Below are 17,902 nucleotides of genomic sequence, written 5' to 3' on the forward strand. Positions count from 1 at the left end.
AAGAAAATAGAATAGTGAGTGAATGCAGATACTATTTCCAGGACCACAAAAGGACAAAAGTGAAATGAAAGATTACCAAGGATATTAGTGTGGACCTAGGCTGGATCTAGACACGAAGAAGCATTTCAGTTAAATGCGTTGCAAACTTTGTATGAGAAACTAGGTTAGCAAAAACAGAACTCCACAGCGCAATCTGGTGTCACAGTGTTAGAATGCAAAAAGAACACACATAAAGTGCATTTTCTTTGCCAATGTAGCTGAGTCTATAGCAATTCCAAAAGCAGGAAACACATGCATATGAGAAAAGCAAAAAGAGTAGCGTACCAAGACTGAGGACAAGAGTGAAGTGCAATGCTATAAGAATTCTGGCAGGGATGTGACCTAAAAACTTTCCAAAGAAAGCATGTGTGTGTGTGATCATCATCATCATCATTATCATCATCATCATCATCATATAGCAGTAAGCATTCTCCAAAGGCCCTTCTGTAGGCTCCTCTGACAAATGAGATACAGTAGGTGGCCCCTGCGGTGAGCCTTTTCAATGGTGGCACTTCTACTGTGGAATATCCTCACTAAAGAGGGCACTTACTTTGTAGTTTATTTATTGCTCTGTGAATGTCATTTTATTTCCCCAGGATTTTCAGTTTTAAAAATACATATTAGTGCTTTTTAGACATTGATTGGTACTGTCTGTTTTATTCTCGTGTTTTAACTACTTCAATATGGTGTGTTTGTATATTTCATGGGTTTGTTTTCATTTTTTTTTATTTTACACAGTCCAGAGTGTATTGTTAATGAGTGAAATAAAAAATGTAGTGAATAAATAAATAGAAGAATGTGATCTTAAAAGAACAACAAACAAAAAAAAGGATACTACTGTATGTCAGCATTACTGTCTCTCTGCCATTGGATAAACTGCTTAGCGGGGTCAAAAAATAAAAGGGTGCATTACTCATGTTTCCTTATAGCCATATCCAGTCTTTCTATCCCAGATGTTGGTGTGCTTGATATGACTGGCAACAAAACAAAGGCACTCTGCACATGCTCAAAGTCATTATCATTCCTTTCTCCAGGACTGCAAACAAATTCTACAGCTGAGCTCTAAAGAAGGATTACTGCCCATCCAATCAATGGAATATGATTTCCTAAAAATCATAATAGGGACAAGCTTGTTCTGCCTATAAAAGTGAAGAACACCAGTGTTTTCCATGTGGTTAGAGCTCCCCCTAGTATTCTGATTACGTTTAAAAGAGTTTTTCCCTGATTTGATGCTGTTATTAGACACCAACAACCTTTGTTTTCCCCCAAACAAAAATAATGATATAGTAACATAGTAAAATAAATATCAAAATAGAGCCCTTCTAAACATTCATTAAGGTTTTTTTCCCCCAGATAGTCACCAACACTCAGTCATTACAACTTTCAACCACTAATGTTTGCATTTTGCCAAGAAAGTTTTCTGAAATAATGTTCTGTTGTTTTTATCTAGTATTTTTCAGAAAAAGCACATTTGAAATTGTAACACATACTACGTGTTGTCCTACTAATTGAAGTGGTCTAAAATTGTTCTCTTCCATGTAAAAAAAGAAGTGAACAAGTTTACAAAATGTCAACCTAATTAAGGAACCACTTAAGTAAGAGACTCCAGTTGGACTGGAGTCAAAACATATTTTGTGAAAGTATATTACTGAAATCAATAAGCTGAGTGTGAAATAGCATAATAGTTTTATAGTCGAATAAGTTATGTTTTGTAAAGTCTCCTTACACAGAGTCAGATACACTAACATCCCCATTTGGATGAGGATATGTGGTTTCGATGTATAAATAAGCAGTGTGGTGCAGCAGATAAAGTGATGGATTTGGTACCAGGGAGACTTGGGTTCAAAGACTCTAGCAATTGAGTGGCATGGGACTAATTTTCAGCCAAATCTACCTGACCAGGTTGTTGAGATGAGCTTCATGAGTTGCTGTGAAGGCCAGAATCATTTTGGCAAGCTGCCTGAAGGAACCTGGGAGAGAGGCACAGAGATGTATGGGAATCCTGTGTTGGCCTGCTCTGAAAGACTGGCTCCTCCTGAGATGCAAATGTTGTGAAGTGTCTCCACATTGAAATCTTCTAGTGTAAATATGTGTAGATAAATCTCATTTCAAAGACACTACTGCACCTCATTTTTCCCAAAGGAACACAGACTCTGGTTGAGTGCCAAGACTCCTTGGACTCACTTGCACCGGCCAGTAAGAATATTACGTTTGTAAAGTTTCAAGAAAGTCTAACTCCTGTGCTCCTATGACTTGTCAGTATTATCAGTAGGAATAATGTGTCTGGAGGAATCAGTGGATTACCAAAGAGGCAGAGTAGGCACTGGCCTACGGGGCCCACATATTTTAGAGGGCCTGCAGGGCAAGACAGCCAGATTTGCAGTGACATTGGTAAGGAGCTGCTGCTCTTCTACACACCATAACTTGAATAGACTGAGCAAAATAAAAATAATAATCCTTCCAGTAGCACCTTAGAGACCAACTAAGTTTGTTTTTGGTATGAGCTTTCGTGTGCATGCAATACTTATTCGGATAAGTGTGTATCTGAAGAAGTGTGCATGCACATGAAAGCTCATACCAATAACAAACTTAGTTGGTCTCTAAGGTGCTACTGGAAGGTTTTTGGGTTTTTTTGTTTCGACTACAGCAGACCAACACGGCTACCTACCTGTAACTTGAATAGACTGAGCTCTGTAACTATGTTATAAGATGTGTAACATTAAGAACCTGAGCTTGCTTTTTCCTCTTCCCTCCCATTCCTTTTTCTTGTGCCGTTTCCTTTTAGACTGTGAGCATCTTACACTGATTTTTGTAAGCCACTCTGATGTTAAATACACATAAAATGTAATACTTGTATGCATCGAGGTTAAAGCCTATGTAAAGCTTTGCATTTGCAAAGCAGAGATGTTTACATTAAGCCAGAGGTTTCACTCTGGGTGAAAGTAGAAAGCTGGTGTTTTTCCATTTCAGAGGGTTAAGCTACCTGGTGATGACTCATTGGTGGAAATTGCAGATCTCTCACAGGAGAGAAACTTAAGAAGTCAGTGACAGCTACCAGTAGCAGCAGTCAAAGCTAATCTCCATAATGAACAAGCTTAGGATCTCTGTGACCAGAAAGGAAAATTTACTGAACTGCATAAAGGACTGAATGGTGTTGCCTACTACTTGAAAGCAATGCTACTTTGTTTCTGTATAATGTTTATGTTCTGTATAATGTTTAATTTTTTTGTAACTAGTATTTAAGACTGTATTGCAGTAAAGCTTTGAAATTTACTACATATTAGGGTGGAAAGCTCATTTATTTCTACACAACGTCCAGATAACTCAAGGCCTGCCTCTCCATATATGAACTGACCCAGATCTTGCTGTCATCAAATGAGGCCCTTCTTCAAGAGCCCTCTGCAGGAGAGGTCTGGCAGGTGCAACACAAGAATGAGACTTTTCTGCAGTGGCTCCCCATTTGTGGAATGCTCTTCCCAGGAAAGGTTCACCTGGCACCTTCACTATACATCTTTAGGCGCAAGGTGAAAACGTTCCTCATCAGCCAGGCCTTGGGCTAACTAACATCCAATATATTTTAAATGTGTTTGTGGGAGGGCGAGAGGGTACAGGGATACCTACCAACTCTAAAATCCCACGAATCTAGGAAATAATTGCCATTGAATTCAGCGGACTGTACCTTGCGGGTAAATATAATAGCACTGCTCTACATAATGACAATTTTATAGTATTTCAGGAGCATAGCTGTCAACCTTCCCTTTTTTTGCGGGAAATCCCCTTATTCCAGCGCTGCTTCCCGCTGCTATCCCGGATTGTTAGATATCCCGTAGACTGTCCCCTGGACAGGTAAGGCTTCTGGTCCCTTATTTTCAAATCTGAAAGTTGACAGCTATGTTCGGGAGTGGCGATAGCGGAGTTTCAGAGGGAGAAAAAACAGTCATCATGACAACCCGATGAATTAAACAAGCTCGTAGGTTACAAATGACGCAGAACTAGAACTGTCACTCTTTTAGCAAACACGCATCACTTTCCCTCTTAAAGAGCCCACTCTATATAGCACACCCGCCAAGAAAAGCCGAGAGCGGCTCCGGATCATTCCATTTCCCGTCCCATTTCCCGGCGCAAGGAAAGCGCCACCCACGGCCCGGCTGCGCATGCCTTCACGCCAACTTCCCCGGTCCACGCCTCTTACCTGCGTCAGTCTGGAACGTTCGCGAGCAGCCGGGCGGAGGCAGGCCGCGCGGCGTCCGCCGTCGCCCGGGCAACGGCGGACGTCACCGGGTTCCCGGCCTCTGCATTGGCTGGGAGGGCTCGAGCTCGCCGGAGAAAGGCGGAAGCGGAAGCCGCACGTGGAGCCGGCGACGGAGCTTGTCGCAGTTTCTGGAAACTTCTGCCCATTGTCACATTTCAGCCTCCTCGCCGGAGGCAGAGATTTTCGCGCGCAGGCAGGAAGGCAGGCAGGGCGCGGCTTTGGCTGCGGCGGCGGCTGGGCGAGGGTTGCACCTGCGGCGGCGGGACAGAGCCAGGCGGCGGGCGGATCCACACCTTCCCCAGCAGCGTCCGGCGCAGGGAGCCCCGCCATGGCCGTGGTGGGCTTTGACTTGGGCTCGCAGAGCTGCTACGTGGCGGTGGCCAGAGCCGGGGGTATAGAGACCGTGGCCAACGAGTTCAGTGACCGGTGCACCCCGTGAGTAACCGATCCGGAGGGTGGGGTGGGGGGGTGTCAGAGGCAGGCAAGCAGGCGAGATCTCCCTGCCAAAGGGTCCGGGGCAGAAAGAGGGTCGCCCTCCCTGCCATGAAGGGAGAGAAGATTGCGGGCTTTGCAAATGCAGGCGTGCGATGCACCTGTGTCAAACTGAAGGCGACAATGCCTGCATCTGATGGAAGTGATCCTCTGCATCTTTGCTCTCACGCAAACCCCGTTGAGTGTATATAGGGCTTACTCGGGTGTAGGCTTGGTGGTTCCCCACGCACGATGAAGGCAGACATCCGCTGGCCTTTTTTTTTTTTACATCCCCAATTCTAACCACGGAGACATCAGTGGCATTTACTTGCAAGTAAGCACGTTTCCTTGTAACTGAGTCCCGTTGAGTTTAGCGGTGGTTGCTCTCAAGTAACTGTGCCCAGGGCTGCAGCTCTTTCTTAGAAGCGGATCCAGCTGTGTTGAATTAAATGGGAGGGGGAGGGCTAGGAGTGATATTTAATTCTTTCCAAGATGTGTGAGCTGCCCAGAACGTGACAAACGGTTCTTATTTCACACGTGTGTGTATATATCCCACTCGGAAAGCTCAGTTTTGTTGCATTCCTCTCACACTTGCAGCTTCCGACATCTCATGCATGGAAATTTAAGAGTGCATCATAGAAGCAAATGAACTCTCACGCTTCCCTTAGCCTGTGGTGGGCGTGTATATAGGTTTTATTGGATTTTTGATTGAAGAGGGAGGGGCAGAGATGATGCTGCAGTGCCTCTTCACAATCTGTGTCCCCTTCACTCCCTATCCCCAAGCAATTTCCACCTACTTAATGCTTAGGCACTAAGGAAGCGGGAGAGGGAGAGTGATGATGCAGTTTGAAAGAAGAGCTTGCCGGATCCTGTGCAGCTATGGGGAGATGGACTAATATTCAGGAAGCTTAGACCCGGATCTAGAAGCTTCTGGAGTTTTCTCTCCTCCATATAGAGACAGAGGATGCAAGCAAGTGAATAAACTGTATTTTCTGCCTATCTCAATAGGGTGGAGCACCAACCCAGAGTGGGCCTTTGAGATAAAGGTTAGACTGGTAAACTCTAGAAAGTTGAGATGCCATAGGGATGGGAGACCATGGGCAAGTGCCCATTTCCACACCCAAAGCTACCTAAGTGAAAGCTTATTAATCTTTTAATGCCATAAAACACTGTTGTCTTGCATTCATCAAAATGATTTCATTTAACCTCCCATTTGCTAGTAAAATGGAATTACTGTGTTGCGAAATGATGCATGTCTAAAAAATATCACTGACATGAAAAGTTTGGAAAGCTCTCCTTTAAAGCCATTTTTGTACCACACCCTTTGCCCTGAAGTTCAGGATTCCATTATAGGGGGTATGAAATTGTTCATAAAAGCTATTTGTAAATAAGCAACATTTTTATTTAAATTGTAATCCCTAGAATGTATTGCATCTGAGTGGAATATGTCCTGCCTTCTCTGTTGGAAGCAATATGTCTCTGAATATTGCACTCTGTTGCACTCAGATCTTGCATGTGGACTTCCTAACAAGCATTTAGCTGATCACTGTGAACAGAGAACAGAAAAGTGAATGAGATTGACCTTTGGCCTGATCCAGCAGAGTGTATTCCACAATTTGTGTAGAACTTGGCATATTCCCCAACTTCTCTTCTTCCCCTCCCTGTTTGCTTCTGAGAGCAAATTCCCTAGTTTAGCCATACATCATGTGAAGAAGTACTTTCTTTTGTCTGCCCTGAATCATCCAACATCCATCTTCATTGGATGTCAACAAGTTCTAGTGCTCAGGACCACAATACTTCAAGGACCGCCTCTTCCCATATGAACCAACCTGGACCCTGCATTCATCATCTGAGGCCCTTCTTTGTGTGCCTCTTGGGGAGGTCCAGAGGGTGGCAACACAAGAAGTGCCTTTTCTTCAGTGGCTTCCGGCTTGTGTTTTTATCATAGGCGCCGACTCCATGGGGCCTGAGGGGGCCCGAGCCCCCTCAAAAATTCGTTTGGGGGGGCTCCGCCCCCCAATAATTTAAGAAAATTATTAGTTATATTATGCTTTGTAAAATCACAAAATTATGTTGGTATTTTTTATTTTCCTTGTTTGACGATAGTTACCTTTTAAAATACACTCAGTAATGAGTTAAAACAATGCTACTCCCGATCTAGAGAGGGGGTGGGGTTGCGGGCTCTCGACCCATCAACAATCTCGAGGGGCTGGCGGGGATTCCCCCTAGCTCATTAATATTCACCGCCCACGGCGGCAGCCAATCGGCTGCCGCAAAGGGCGGGCCCTCACAGGTTTACTTAAGGTCGGGGCAGCCCGGGGCTCGCCCCTTTCGTTCCCCCAGCAGCAGCAGTTTGGAGGTCTTGGGCCCCCCCCCCAATATTTTTTATAAGTCGGCGCCCCTGGTTTTTATATTGTAAATCACTCTGTAATCCTTGAATGAAGCATGGTATAGAATTTTAATAAATAATTATAATAATTTATGAGACAGGGAGAAAAACTTTGCTGTATCCACTTTCTCAATGCTATGAATGATTTTTTACACTCCTATCATTTGGTCTTTTGTTTGCCTGTTATCTAAAGGCCCAAATGCTGCAAACTTTCCACATAAATAAGTTGCTTCATCCCTTTGATCATTGTGGTTGCCCTTTTCAGAAACCTTTCCACCTCTACAATAACCTTTTTGCAGTGAGGCTAGCAGAAATGTACACAGTTTTCACAGATGCCACACACTGGGTCAACATCTTTGTTGAGCTATGTGGTATGATCCAAAGGTCTCATTCCTGGTCATTCACTGTCCGTTCAGACCACACAAGCCTACGGTATGTAAAAAAATAAAATAAAATTGGCCCCAACATGCACCACTTTGCACTTGTTTATACAAGCTATACAGCAGGCATAGGCAAACTCCGGCCCTCCAGATGTTTGGGACTACAATTCCCATCATCCCTGACCCCTGGTCCTGTTAGCTAGGGATCATGGGAATTGTAGGGCCGGAGTTTGCCTGTGCCTGCTATATGGCGACACATCTTTGAGACAGAGGCCCAATTCCAGTGCCTTTGTTGACTTGGCACAAGCCCCAGACCCCCTGTCTTGTGTTTATCAGAGCAATGGAGTATCTAATGTATTGTGCCGTATTTTTAATACCTTGCCTCAAAAAGGTATTTCTCTGTTATTTATTTTCATAGAAAATCACTCAGTTGCCCAGTTCAAGCATAGTGATCCTAATCTCTAAAACTATCGTTTATTGGACTAATTGGAAGTGTTCTTGTCTTGTCAGTATCCCAGAACAGAGGGAGCTCTTAATGCATAATTCCCCCAATTTGGGTGATGTGGAAAGCAGTCATGTAAGAAACCTTCATCTAAGTCAGGTGCTCAAGGGAAGAAGGGGTGAGGAAGGAAAGGTCATTCCCAATCCGATAGATCTTGGTTTATCAGGCTAGGATCACTTGTGTATGAATTGTATAACTATGTTTGACAGGGGTAATTTTTAAAGAGGTTGTAAGTGTAATTATTTCCTTTAGACCAGACCCCCTCAAAGGGTTAACTACAACCCCCAGATTCCCAACTTTCATTTTAAAAAAGCAGTAGCAAGTTTCCAGCACTTTTAGAACCCAAGGTGTGAGGCAAAACTGTACAGACACCATTCTTCTCAGTTTTGTGCAAAAGTAGCCTTCTTTGCTATTTCAGGGTTTTGTTTTGCCTCCCTCCCTCCTTAAAAAATTCCTGTGGATGTGTGTGAGAGAGGAAGAAGTACCGTATGTATTTGCTGCCTCTGAGGGGGGAGAGGTAGGTGTGTAAGAGAGAGAAGGGGAGGTTTGTATGAATGTGTGATATGAGTGGTCTGTGGGGGAAATTGAGAGCTGCATATGCAAAGTGTGTGATATGGTCACCTTGTATATTTTTCTTGGTACTATAAAATCCTTCCTCTTGTTATTTTACAGCAATAGCATCATTGTGTGTCCGGGTGGAGTAGGGAGTAGAATTCAATATTGTATGATTTCTACACTAAGGACCAGCAGGACATAGCTGACTTCCCATGGCTGGTTTTCCCTGGGTTGAGGAAGCAGCAGTGACTAATTTAGTGTTCTGCCATCTCCCATAACAGCCATTTCGTGAGTGGTGCCCGCCCCACTTTCTAAAAATTCAGAATGTGCTTGTTGGTTCAAAAAGGATGGTGAACCCTGCTTTGTAGTTTTACAAAAATAACTTTACAATATATCTTTTTTTAAAAACATTAATTTTTTTAAAAAACAATCCTGATATCATCACATGGTTTCTTTCCCTAACCTTGTTTTGCTGCTTAGCTCAGTTGGTTAGAGCAGGGGTTGGCAACCTAAGGCCTATGGGCAAAAAGCGGCCCATGGGGGTGGTTTAACTGGCCCATGGACCCCTGCTGCCCAATCAGTCAGCTGCTGTGTCCTAAACTGGCGTGGAGCAGAGTCCATATTCCATGATGGTGGCTGGCTTCCCATTGGCTGCAGGACGCTCCTGCAGCCAATGGGAAGCTGCGCACGCCTCTTCCATGCCGGAAATTGCGCTTGCGCGCGCGCACACACACTGGCCCACCACGGCATATGCAGGACCGTGAACCGGCTCAAGCCACAAAAACCTTGCCAACCCCTGGGTTAGGGCATGGTGTTGATAATGCCAAGGCCATGGGTTTGAAACCCGTATGGGTGCATATTCCTGTATTTCAGGCGGTTCAAGTAGATGACCTGTGGGCCTGGAAGCTCAGAGCACAACGGCATCAGGACAGAATAAAGTTTCACTGCCCATTATGGAGGGAATGAATTGCTGTTTTCATAATACCTGTTACCGTCCTTTGGCTTGCAGAGAGCGCCACTGTCCTGAGTTTTGTTTCCACTCTGACTAAATTACCAGTTTTGTACAGCTCTTCCTTTCATAACAAGCTGGGGGGCGGCTCAGGGATTTCCTTCAAGCAGTCTTGACCCCCTGACCAATTGACTTGTGATTCAAGATCAAATGTGGAAAATTCCAGCCCTTGCATATTTTAAATTATCAGCACTGTCGGATCTTAACTGTGCCATATGGTGCAGTTCTATTGGGACTTAGGTCATTTCAACACATTTACCTGCAGCAGCAAATATGTAAGTCTTTGTAGAAATGAAGTATTTCTATAGTTTTGGGCAGAAATTACTTTTTTAGTATCTTCACTGTGCTGACACAGGCAGTCACTATTAGGTAGGCATGAACTGATTCTGTTGTAATGCACTGCTTTAAAAATGCTGTTTCCTGGCCACATCCACACCATCCATTTAAAGCACTCATATACCACTTTAGCGGTTATAATAATATAATAATAATAATTTATTATTTGGACCCTATCCATCTGGCTGGGTTTCCCCAGCCACTCTGGGCAGCTCCCAACAGAGTCACTGGGAGATGCCTCACAGAGCTACAATTCCCAGCACCCTCAACAAACTACAGTACCCATGTTTCTTTGGGGGAAGCAATGACTGCCAGAGAGCACTTTAAATGTAAGGTGCAGAAGGAAATGTTCACAAGTGCATGTTTTTAGATTCATCGAATGATACCAGAGAAGCCCACCAGCCTCTCAACCAATGGCAAATTACTGTGTATATTATAATCACTGGTGGATTACTTTCTTTTCAGATCGGTGGTGTCGTTTGGGTCTAAGAACAGGGCAATTGGAGTGTCTGCTAAGAACCAAGTGAGTCATTTTCTGAATAACAGCAAGTGAAATTACATTGGGAAATTAGTAAAGTGGCTGTTTTGAAAATAAGACACTGGGAATAGGAAAAAAAAATTACCCATGCTGCTTCTCAGAATGTAGGTTGCTGAAATTATACTAATAACTGCTGCTAGACCTGTCAGATGGGGAGAGGACTATTAAACTCATGCTCTGCTTAGAGATTTCCAAAGGCATCGGGTTGGCCACTGTGAAAACAGGATGCTAGACTAGACGCTGGACTTTTTCCTAATCCAGTAGATCTTTTCTCATGTTCCTATACTGGGCAGAGAGGCAAATGCTGAGTGTAGCCCTTCAAGCAGCTGTTTTCTACATTGCTTGGGCTTTCCAGTGACCCAGAAACTCTTCAGATGGGCCAATGGCCTGTCCCCCTTTGGCTGCTGCTTTTTAAAGTACCAGGTAAACAGATGGTGCTACATATATTATTCATCTACCTATCAAAGCCAAATCTGAATTGTAGATGGAGGCCACTCACCTATCAGTCATCAAACATCATGACCTGCAGGGATTGGGGTCGGGCACAGTGGCAGCAGAAGGGGGGTGCGGTCCGCCCCGGGTATCATCGTGGGTATAGTGGACTCGTAATCTGGTGAACCGGGTTCGCGTCTCCACTCCTCCACATGCAGCTGCTGGGTGACCTTGGGCTAGTCACACTTCTCTGAAGTCTCTCAGCCCCACTCACCTCACAGAGTGTTTGTTGTGGGGGAGGAAGGGAAAGGAGAATGTTAGCCGCTTTGAGACTTCTTAAGGGGAGTGAAAGGCGGGGTATCAAGTCCAAAATCCTCCTCCTCTTCTTCTTTATCATCATCATCACTGAGGGTGTGTGTGACAAAATGACAAAAATATGAGTTTTTAAAAATAATTTAAAAATAGGCTCACAAAACTTTTTAGTTCAGTCAACAAACGTAATGAAATGCGGCTGGCACTGGGTGCCACACCGCAGGGGCCGGCACTTACCTGGGAGTGATGTGGTGGCTTGGGCGCTTGCAGGCACCGCACTGCCTGAAATGGCAGTGTGGGGCTTGCATCTGCCCACCGCCTCTCCCTCAGCCGCCCTACAGCTGAGGGGGAGGCGGCGGAGAGGCTCCACAGAGCATGCCCTGCCCCTATGGGTAGCTCGCCCTGCCCCTGGCTGCAGGACACGCGTGCTGCACCGGGCACCCGAGCGGCTAGCTACACCACTGCTCGGGGGTCTGCTTCACCAGAATGTTCCTCACAAGGAAGCACACTGGTGGATCAAAACACAGCAAGGCTGAGCCCCACTGCCAGGATCTAACATGATGTTGGGTCAGTTGATTGACAGGTAGGGTTGGTGGGGGAAATATCCCCTCAGGTCAAATTGGACCCTCTGGCATGCCAAGATGAGCCCACTGGCTGGACATTCTAGCGTGACCTCATGCTCTTCAACGTCTACATGAAACTGCTGAGGGAGCTCCTCCAGAGTTTTGGAGTGCATTGTCCAAGTGTGGCAGTGTATATGTTTTTCCTTGGGTTGTGGACCAGATGGGATCCAATAAACCGAAGCTCAATCCCGACAAGACTGAGGCACTGTTAGAGTATGATCCCCTGTTCTTGATGGAGCTACACTCCCTCCAAAGGAGCAGGCGCATAGCTGGACTGTCGCTTGAGGCTCCAGTGGCCTTGGTGGTGCAGAGTGCCCAGCTGCACCCCTCTCTGAACAGAAACAGCCTCATTTCAGTTACCCTTTCTCTGGTAGCCTCTAGGTTAGATTATTTTAATGCCATGTTCCTTTGAAGTTGATTCAGAAACTGCAACTGGTGCAGAATTCGAGAGCCAGATGACTGACGTTAAGATGGTCTGAGCATATAAAATCAATTCTGTCACCAATTTTGTTTCTGTGCTCAGTTCAAAGGGCTGGTTTTGACCCATAGACCCTTATGTGGCTTTAAACCCCCAGTACCTCAAGGACAGTCTCTCCCCACATGGACCAACCTGGATCCTGTGCTCACCATCCATGTGGCCCCTCCAAGGGAGGAGCAGAGAGTGTTGACACAAGAAGAGACCCTCTTCAGGGAGGCCTACCTTGCGCTTTCATTACTTACCTTTAGGCACCAGGAAAAAGTGTTTCTACCAGGCTATTGACTTTTCATTATCTCTGGCTTCTTCCTTCAGTGGGTGGTATGTTTTAGTCCTGCCCTTTAAAAATATGAATGAATTACAGATTTTACTCTGCTTTAGTTTTATGCTAGTTTTAATGCTATATTTTTAATGTTGCAGGATGTTTTGAGCTACTTTAAAAAATAATACTAATGAGTTAAATAAATTATTGTGTCCCTCCCACCTGTAAAAGTTGGCCCGCAAGAAGGAGCCAGTTAGAAAAGGTTGCCCACCCCAGCTTTAACTAGTAATGATAAATGAAACTTGAAGCAATAAACAGAACTTGAAACATGCCTATACTTGAAATGTGCCTTTGCTGACAATAGATCTCAGTTTGCTTCTGGCATCTTCTTTGACAAGATGGCCAGTCATCAGAGTTTTCTCTCCCCCCCTTCCCATTTGCAGTTAATTACCCATGCAAAGAACACGGTGTTTAACTTCAAGAGATTCCACGGCCGTACATGTAACGATCCTTTTATCCAGAAGGAGAAAGAGCACTTGAGCTACTCTGTTGTTCCAATGAAAAATGGAAATGTTGGAATAAAGGTAAGACGAATTAATCGCTTCTATGATTTTACTTCTTTTTTTTCTTTTTTTGTCAATCTCCTTTCGTAAGATAAATGGGAGTACCTCACACTATGCCAACCTTGATTGCAGCTCATGGTTTGTCTGGAGCAAGACAAACCATGACCTTTGGTTTGATGTTAATGTCGAGTTGGGTAGAGAATCTCTGGCCTGCTCACCTCATTAGGTCTTCTAGGCCCAGCCATGTCTGCCCATCTTATACTTGATGTCAGGAGGGAGGTAAAGAGGTTTGTAGGCACCACCAGTCAGCTGTAATGTGTTATCTGAATTGGATAAATGGTGGTTAAGCTTTAATGTGTGTTTTGTTTGGAACAAACCAACCTCAGATCATAATTATGAAGCTGGCTTATTTCAGCAAAACATTGTTAAGGTTTACCACTGTTAGGGTTTGGATGAAATATTAAGCTGTGCTTAAAGATAAAGGGACCCCTGACCATTAGGTCCAGTCATGGATGACTCTAGGGTTGTGGCGCTCATATCGCTTTATTGGCTGAGGGAGCCGGCGTACAGCTTCCGGGTCATGTGCCCAGCATGACCAAGCCGCTTCTGGTGAACCAGAGCAGCGCACGGAAACGCCATTTACCTTCCCACCGGAGCGGTACCTATTTATCTACTTGCACTTTGACGTGCTTTTGAACTGCTAGGTTGGCAGGAGCAGGGACCGAGCAACGGGAGCTCATCCTGTAGCGTGGATTCGAACCGCCGACCTTCTGATCTGCAAGTCCTAGGCTCTGTGGTTTAACCCACAGCGCCACCCGCGTCCCTTAAGCTGTGCTTAATTGAAAGCAAAAACTTCTCATGGCCATAGTGGAGGGGAGCAAAGCTCCCTGCTACTCATGTCATGATTAACCATAGTTTATCTTTACACCTGAATGTGGTTGTTGTGGCTTTTCCCCCGCCCCTCATACTTCAGCCTTTTCCTCAGATCTTGGCCTCCTGTCAGTTTTCTCACATTCTCGGGGTGGCTCTCTGTGTGTGCGTGTTGCTCATTTACAGCTAGCTTTGACTTTCAGATGTGCAGTAGGAAATGTTTTTGGAATAATTGTTTTGTAGAACGAATGTTTGGTGATTAGAATCTAAGAATAATAGGGGACTGAATTGCTGCAATAGTTGCTTTACTCTTGTTTTGTTTCTTCAGGTTATGTACATGGACGAGGAGCATTTATTTAGTGTGGAGCAGATAACAGCTATGCTGCTGACGAAACTGAAGGAGACGGCAGAGAATAACCTCAAAAAGCCTGTCTCCGATTGCGTTATTTCAGTAAGTTAGCTCCATTTAACCTTGGGTTTGTATTTGTCTCCTCTTGTGCTGACCCTGTAGAAGCTTTTCAATATTTTGTTGTGCAGTCGTCTAAGCAACTTTGAATATTGAATATAACTGGACCCCGCGGGTGACGTGGGGGTATCTGATGCTGCAGCATCGGTGAAGCTAAGCAGGTGGAGAATGAAACAGAAAACCTCTCTGGGACACCCACGTCAATGTGGAGACATTGTTAAGATGTGAAAAGAAAACATTGCATTTGGTTACTTATAGATCTATAAGAGTAATATATGAGTGTAATTGAAATAGGCAAGAGATAATGACAAGTACTAATAGCACATATATCATGTATTAGTGCAAAGTGGTGTGAAATACTGTGGGCAGTATCCGGCGTTCCTTTTCTGCCAATGTAAGAGAGTTCCACTTGTGGAATGAAACTTCCCCTCCTCTCCTCTTCTCTCCCCCCCCCCCCCGCACCCTCAAAATCAGCTATATTGGGGCAGGGGGACTTTCTGAAGCAGTTTCGGGACAGGCCTGTAGGAGAAGAGGAGGGGAAAATTCCGTTGTACAAGGTGAGTTCTGCCTGTGGAGCATTGGATACAACCAAGACATTAAAAAATCATACAGTAAACATATACACAATGATTATGAATTCCTAATATAAGGCTTTTAATTAATTATACATTCGCATGGATATTTGGCAAAAAAAAAAAGAATTAATTCTACATCATAAACCACCAACGTGTGTTTTAAAATTGGGTGGCTTATGTTGAAGACTTAAAGGGAGCTGATTTTTGCCAGCTTTCCATGAATTTATAATTATGCAAACGTGTTATGTAAATGTATTATATTGCATGTTGCTACAGTGTGCCATTCATTTTAAAATAACTGCAGAAGTGTGAGAATATGCATTTTAAAGCATTTATATCCCATCCTATTGTGTGCTAACTTTTATTTGCTTGGTATTTATGTACTTAAGCATAGGTTGGGGTGAAGTGTTTTTTTGTTTGGTAATATTGAATTTATTCTGTGTTTGCTAAATTGTTGACTTTCATTATTTTGAATTTACTGACGTGTTTTGTATCTTGTATATTTGTGTTTCCAATGTTCTCTATTTTGATGTTTTGAATGTGTGCTGTAAACCACAATGGGCACAGCTAGTTGAGGAAAAGTCACATCTTAGTAAAATCAATCAGTCTTCTCAACATGTTACTCAATGCAATGTCCTTGCTGAAATCAGCCATCAGGGTTGCACTGGGGCGGCGAATGAGAAGCCAATTTAGTAGCCAGGGCTGAAACAATGTGCCTTTAAATTACTGCAAAAGAAGCCCAGAGAGATTGTATTTTAAAAACAAATTAGCAGGACTTTTGGTAACCCTCCATACCTCTATGTGATCGCTTCCCCTAGGTTCCAACTTTCTTCACTGATCCTGAAAGGAGGTCTCTGCTTGATGCTGCTCAGGTTGTGGGCTTGAATTGCCTCAGGCTCATGAATGATATGACAGCAGGTGGGCCAATGAAATTTACTTCCTGTTTACGTAGAACAAAGTGTCTCTTCTCACGATTATAGCCACGCCTACCATCGATGCGAAAGCATATTGTGAAAATGTGCTGTCCGGGCATGTAAATTTTCCCAGCAGATGTGTAAGCTCAGAAAACTGCTTCTGGAGTTCATAAGGGCATTAGGTGTCAGCTTGTTAACCAATTTATGAAGGCCGCATGGTTGGGGATGGTGAAGGGAAAAGGCAGACTGCAACTATTCTCCATCTTTTCTGCTACATTTCTGAGTAAGCGAACTTTGCTGTCTCAAGTGTATGCCAGGGTTGAATGCAGCGTCACCTCCCCAGCTGGAAGTCCCATTGACTTTCTAGCTGTTGTAAGCAGCTTTGACTTAACATCAATGGTTTGTCTTTTCCCAGTGGCCCTGAACTACGGGATTTACAAGCAGGACCTTCCAGCTCCGGAAGAGAAACCACGATTGGTGGTGTTCATAGATATGGGCTACTCGGCATTTCAAGTCTCCGCCTGCGCTTTTAACAAGGGTAAAGTGAAGGTAGGCAGAGCCTGAGGGGCCGATATGAGCAGACCTGTTGGCAAACTCATTTCTGGGAATGCGGATGCACAACGGCGAAAACTGGAAAGGCGAGGAGAAAAGCTCTATGCAGAGTGTTGCAAACAGGACAGAAAGCAAGCAGCACGTGGTCAACTGGGGCCAGAGGTCTGAGTGGTTCAGCTAGGAGTGGTGCGTCAGGCAGGGCTAAGCCGCAGCAGGAGCGTCCTGGCTGCAGTGCTGCTGCTACTTCCCACAAAGGGGAGAGGGAGGTGACAAATGAGGTCAGGGCTGCATCTGTATTGGTGTAATATGAACAATGGGATAAATAACACAATGCTTAGTCTCGTGTCTTGAGGAGCACACCCCCCATATCTGGATGTTCTGAGATAAGAGACCAGGTGCACTGGGTTACCATAGCGACAGAGGTCGGGTGTGTGACTGCTGAGTCATTCACCCTCCCATTGGCTCAGGGATGTAGAGACAGGTATAATAGTCTCTGGGGCATTGCTTTCATTGGGTCCAATTACATCTCCTGGTGCTGTCCTGGTCTGACTCTGAATCTGTGAGAGTCAGGAAAAGTCTGTGGGTTTTGCACAGCAGCGTTGGCTAGCATGGCAATTGTGTTAGCAGATCTCTCTGTACATATGTATACAGTGGTACCTCGGGTTACATACACTTCAGGTTACAGACTCTGCTAACCCAGAAATAGTGCTTCAGGTTAAGAACTTTGCTTCAGGGTTTGAACAGAAATTGCGTGGCGGCGGCAGGAGGCCCATTAGCTAAAGAGGTGTTTCAGGTTAAGAACAGTTTCAGGTTAAGAGCGGGCCTCTGGAACGAATTAAGTACTTAACCCGAGGTACCACTGTATTTAATTCAGAAACCAGAAGAACTGTATATAGTAGATAGCTGTCTTTAGCTTTGTCTTGCTCCTGAAGACAGTGATCACTTTGTTGCTTTGCACTATGTGGGAGAGGAGTTTCCCCCTCAACTAGGGACTCTGGAAGAAGCTGTCTGCTGGGAGCAGGAAAACCCTGAAGACTCTATTGAGGCTCTGCATACTGGGACAATACATCACACGGGTTGCGGTGTGGTGAACTACCAACTGGCTTGCACAAGTCGCTAACAGTGGGCGTGTTGATGGGAGTGCCAGATGGGCTCTGTTGGTGTACCTGCACAACTCCAACCTCCCTCTCTCCCAGGGAATGGCAGTGACATCACTGATTGCTACACCTCCACCCCATCTGGTGATCCACTCCTGTCCTTTCCATTCACACGAGAGCCAGTGTGGTGTAGTGGTTAAGAGCGGTGGACTCATAATCTGGGGAACCGGGTTCGCGTCTCCGCTCCTCCACATGCAGCTGCTGGGTGACCTTGGGCCAGTCACACTTCT

The 17,902-nt window shown here is 44.8% G+C and overlaps 1 protein-coding gene across 3 annotated transcripts in view; it reads left to right on the forward strand.

Moving 5' to 3' along the window:
* Window positions 1-17,902, forward strand: part of HSPH1 (heat shock protein family H (Hsp110) member 1) — a gene marked incomplete at its 5' end in the record, with an annotated part of 42,624 nt that overhangs the window by 11,097 nt on the left and 13,625 nt on the right. For 2 of the 3 annotated variants that reach the window (XM_081909349.1, XM_081909350.1), the window contains 5 exons: window positions 10,399-10,456; window positions 13,019-13,159; window positions 14,337-14,459; window positions 15,868-15,967; window positions 16,379-16,512. In XM_081909349.1, coding sequence (XP_081765475.1) covers window positions 10,399-10,456; window positions 13,019-13,159; window positions 14,337-14,459; window positions 15,868-15,967; window positions 16,379-16,512 — 556 coding nt within the window. Of the gene's footprint in view, window positions 1-4,371; window positions 4,727-10,398; window positions 10,457-13,018; window positions 13,160-14,336; window positions 14,460-15,867; window positions 15,968-16,378; window positions 16,513-17,902 lie in introns of those variants that run through there. The other variant, XM_081909351.1, reaches the window with a different exon arrangement.

This window comes from Podarcis melisellensis (assembly GCF_964234715.1).
Source record: "Podarcis melisellensis genome assembly, chromosome: 4".
Taxonomy (NCBI): domain Eukaryota; kingdom Metazoa; phylum Chordata; class Lepidosauria; order Squamata; family Lacertidae; genus Podarcis; species Podarcis melisellensis.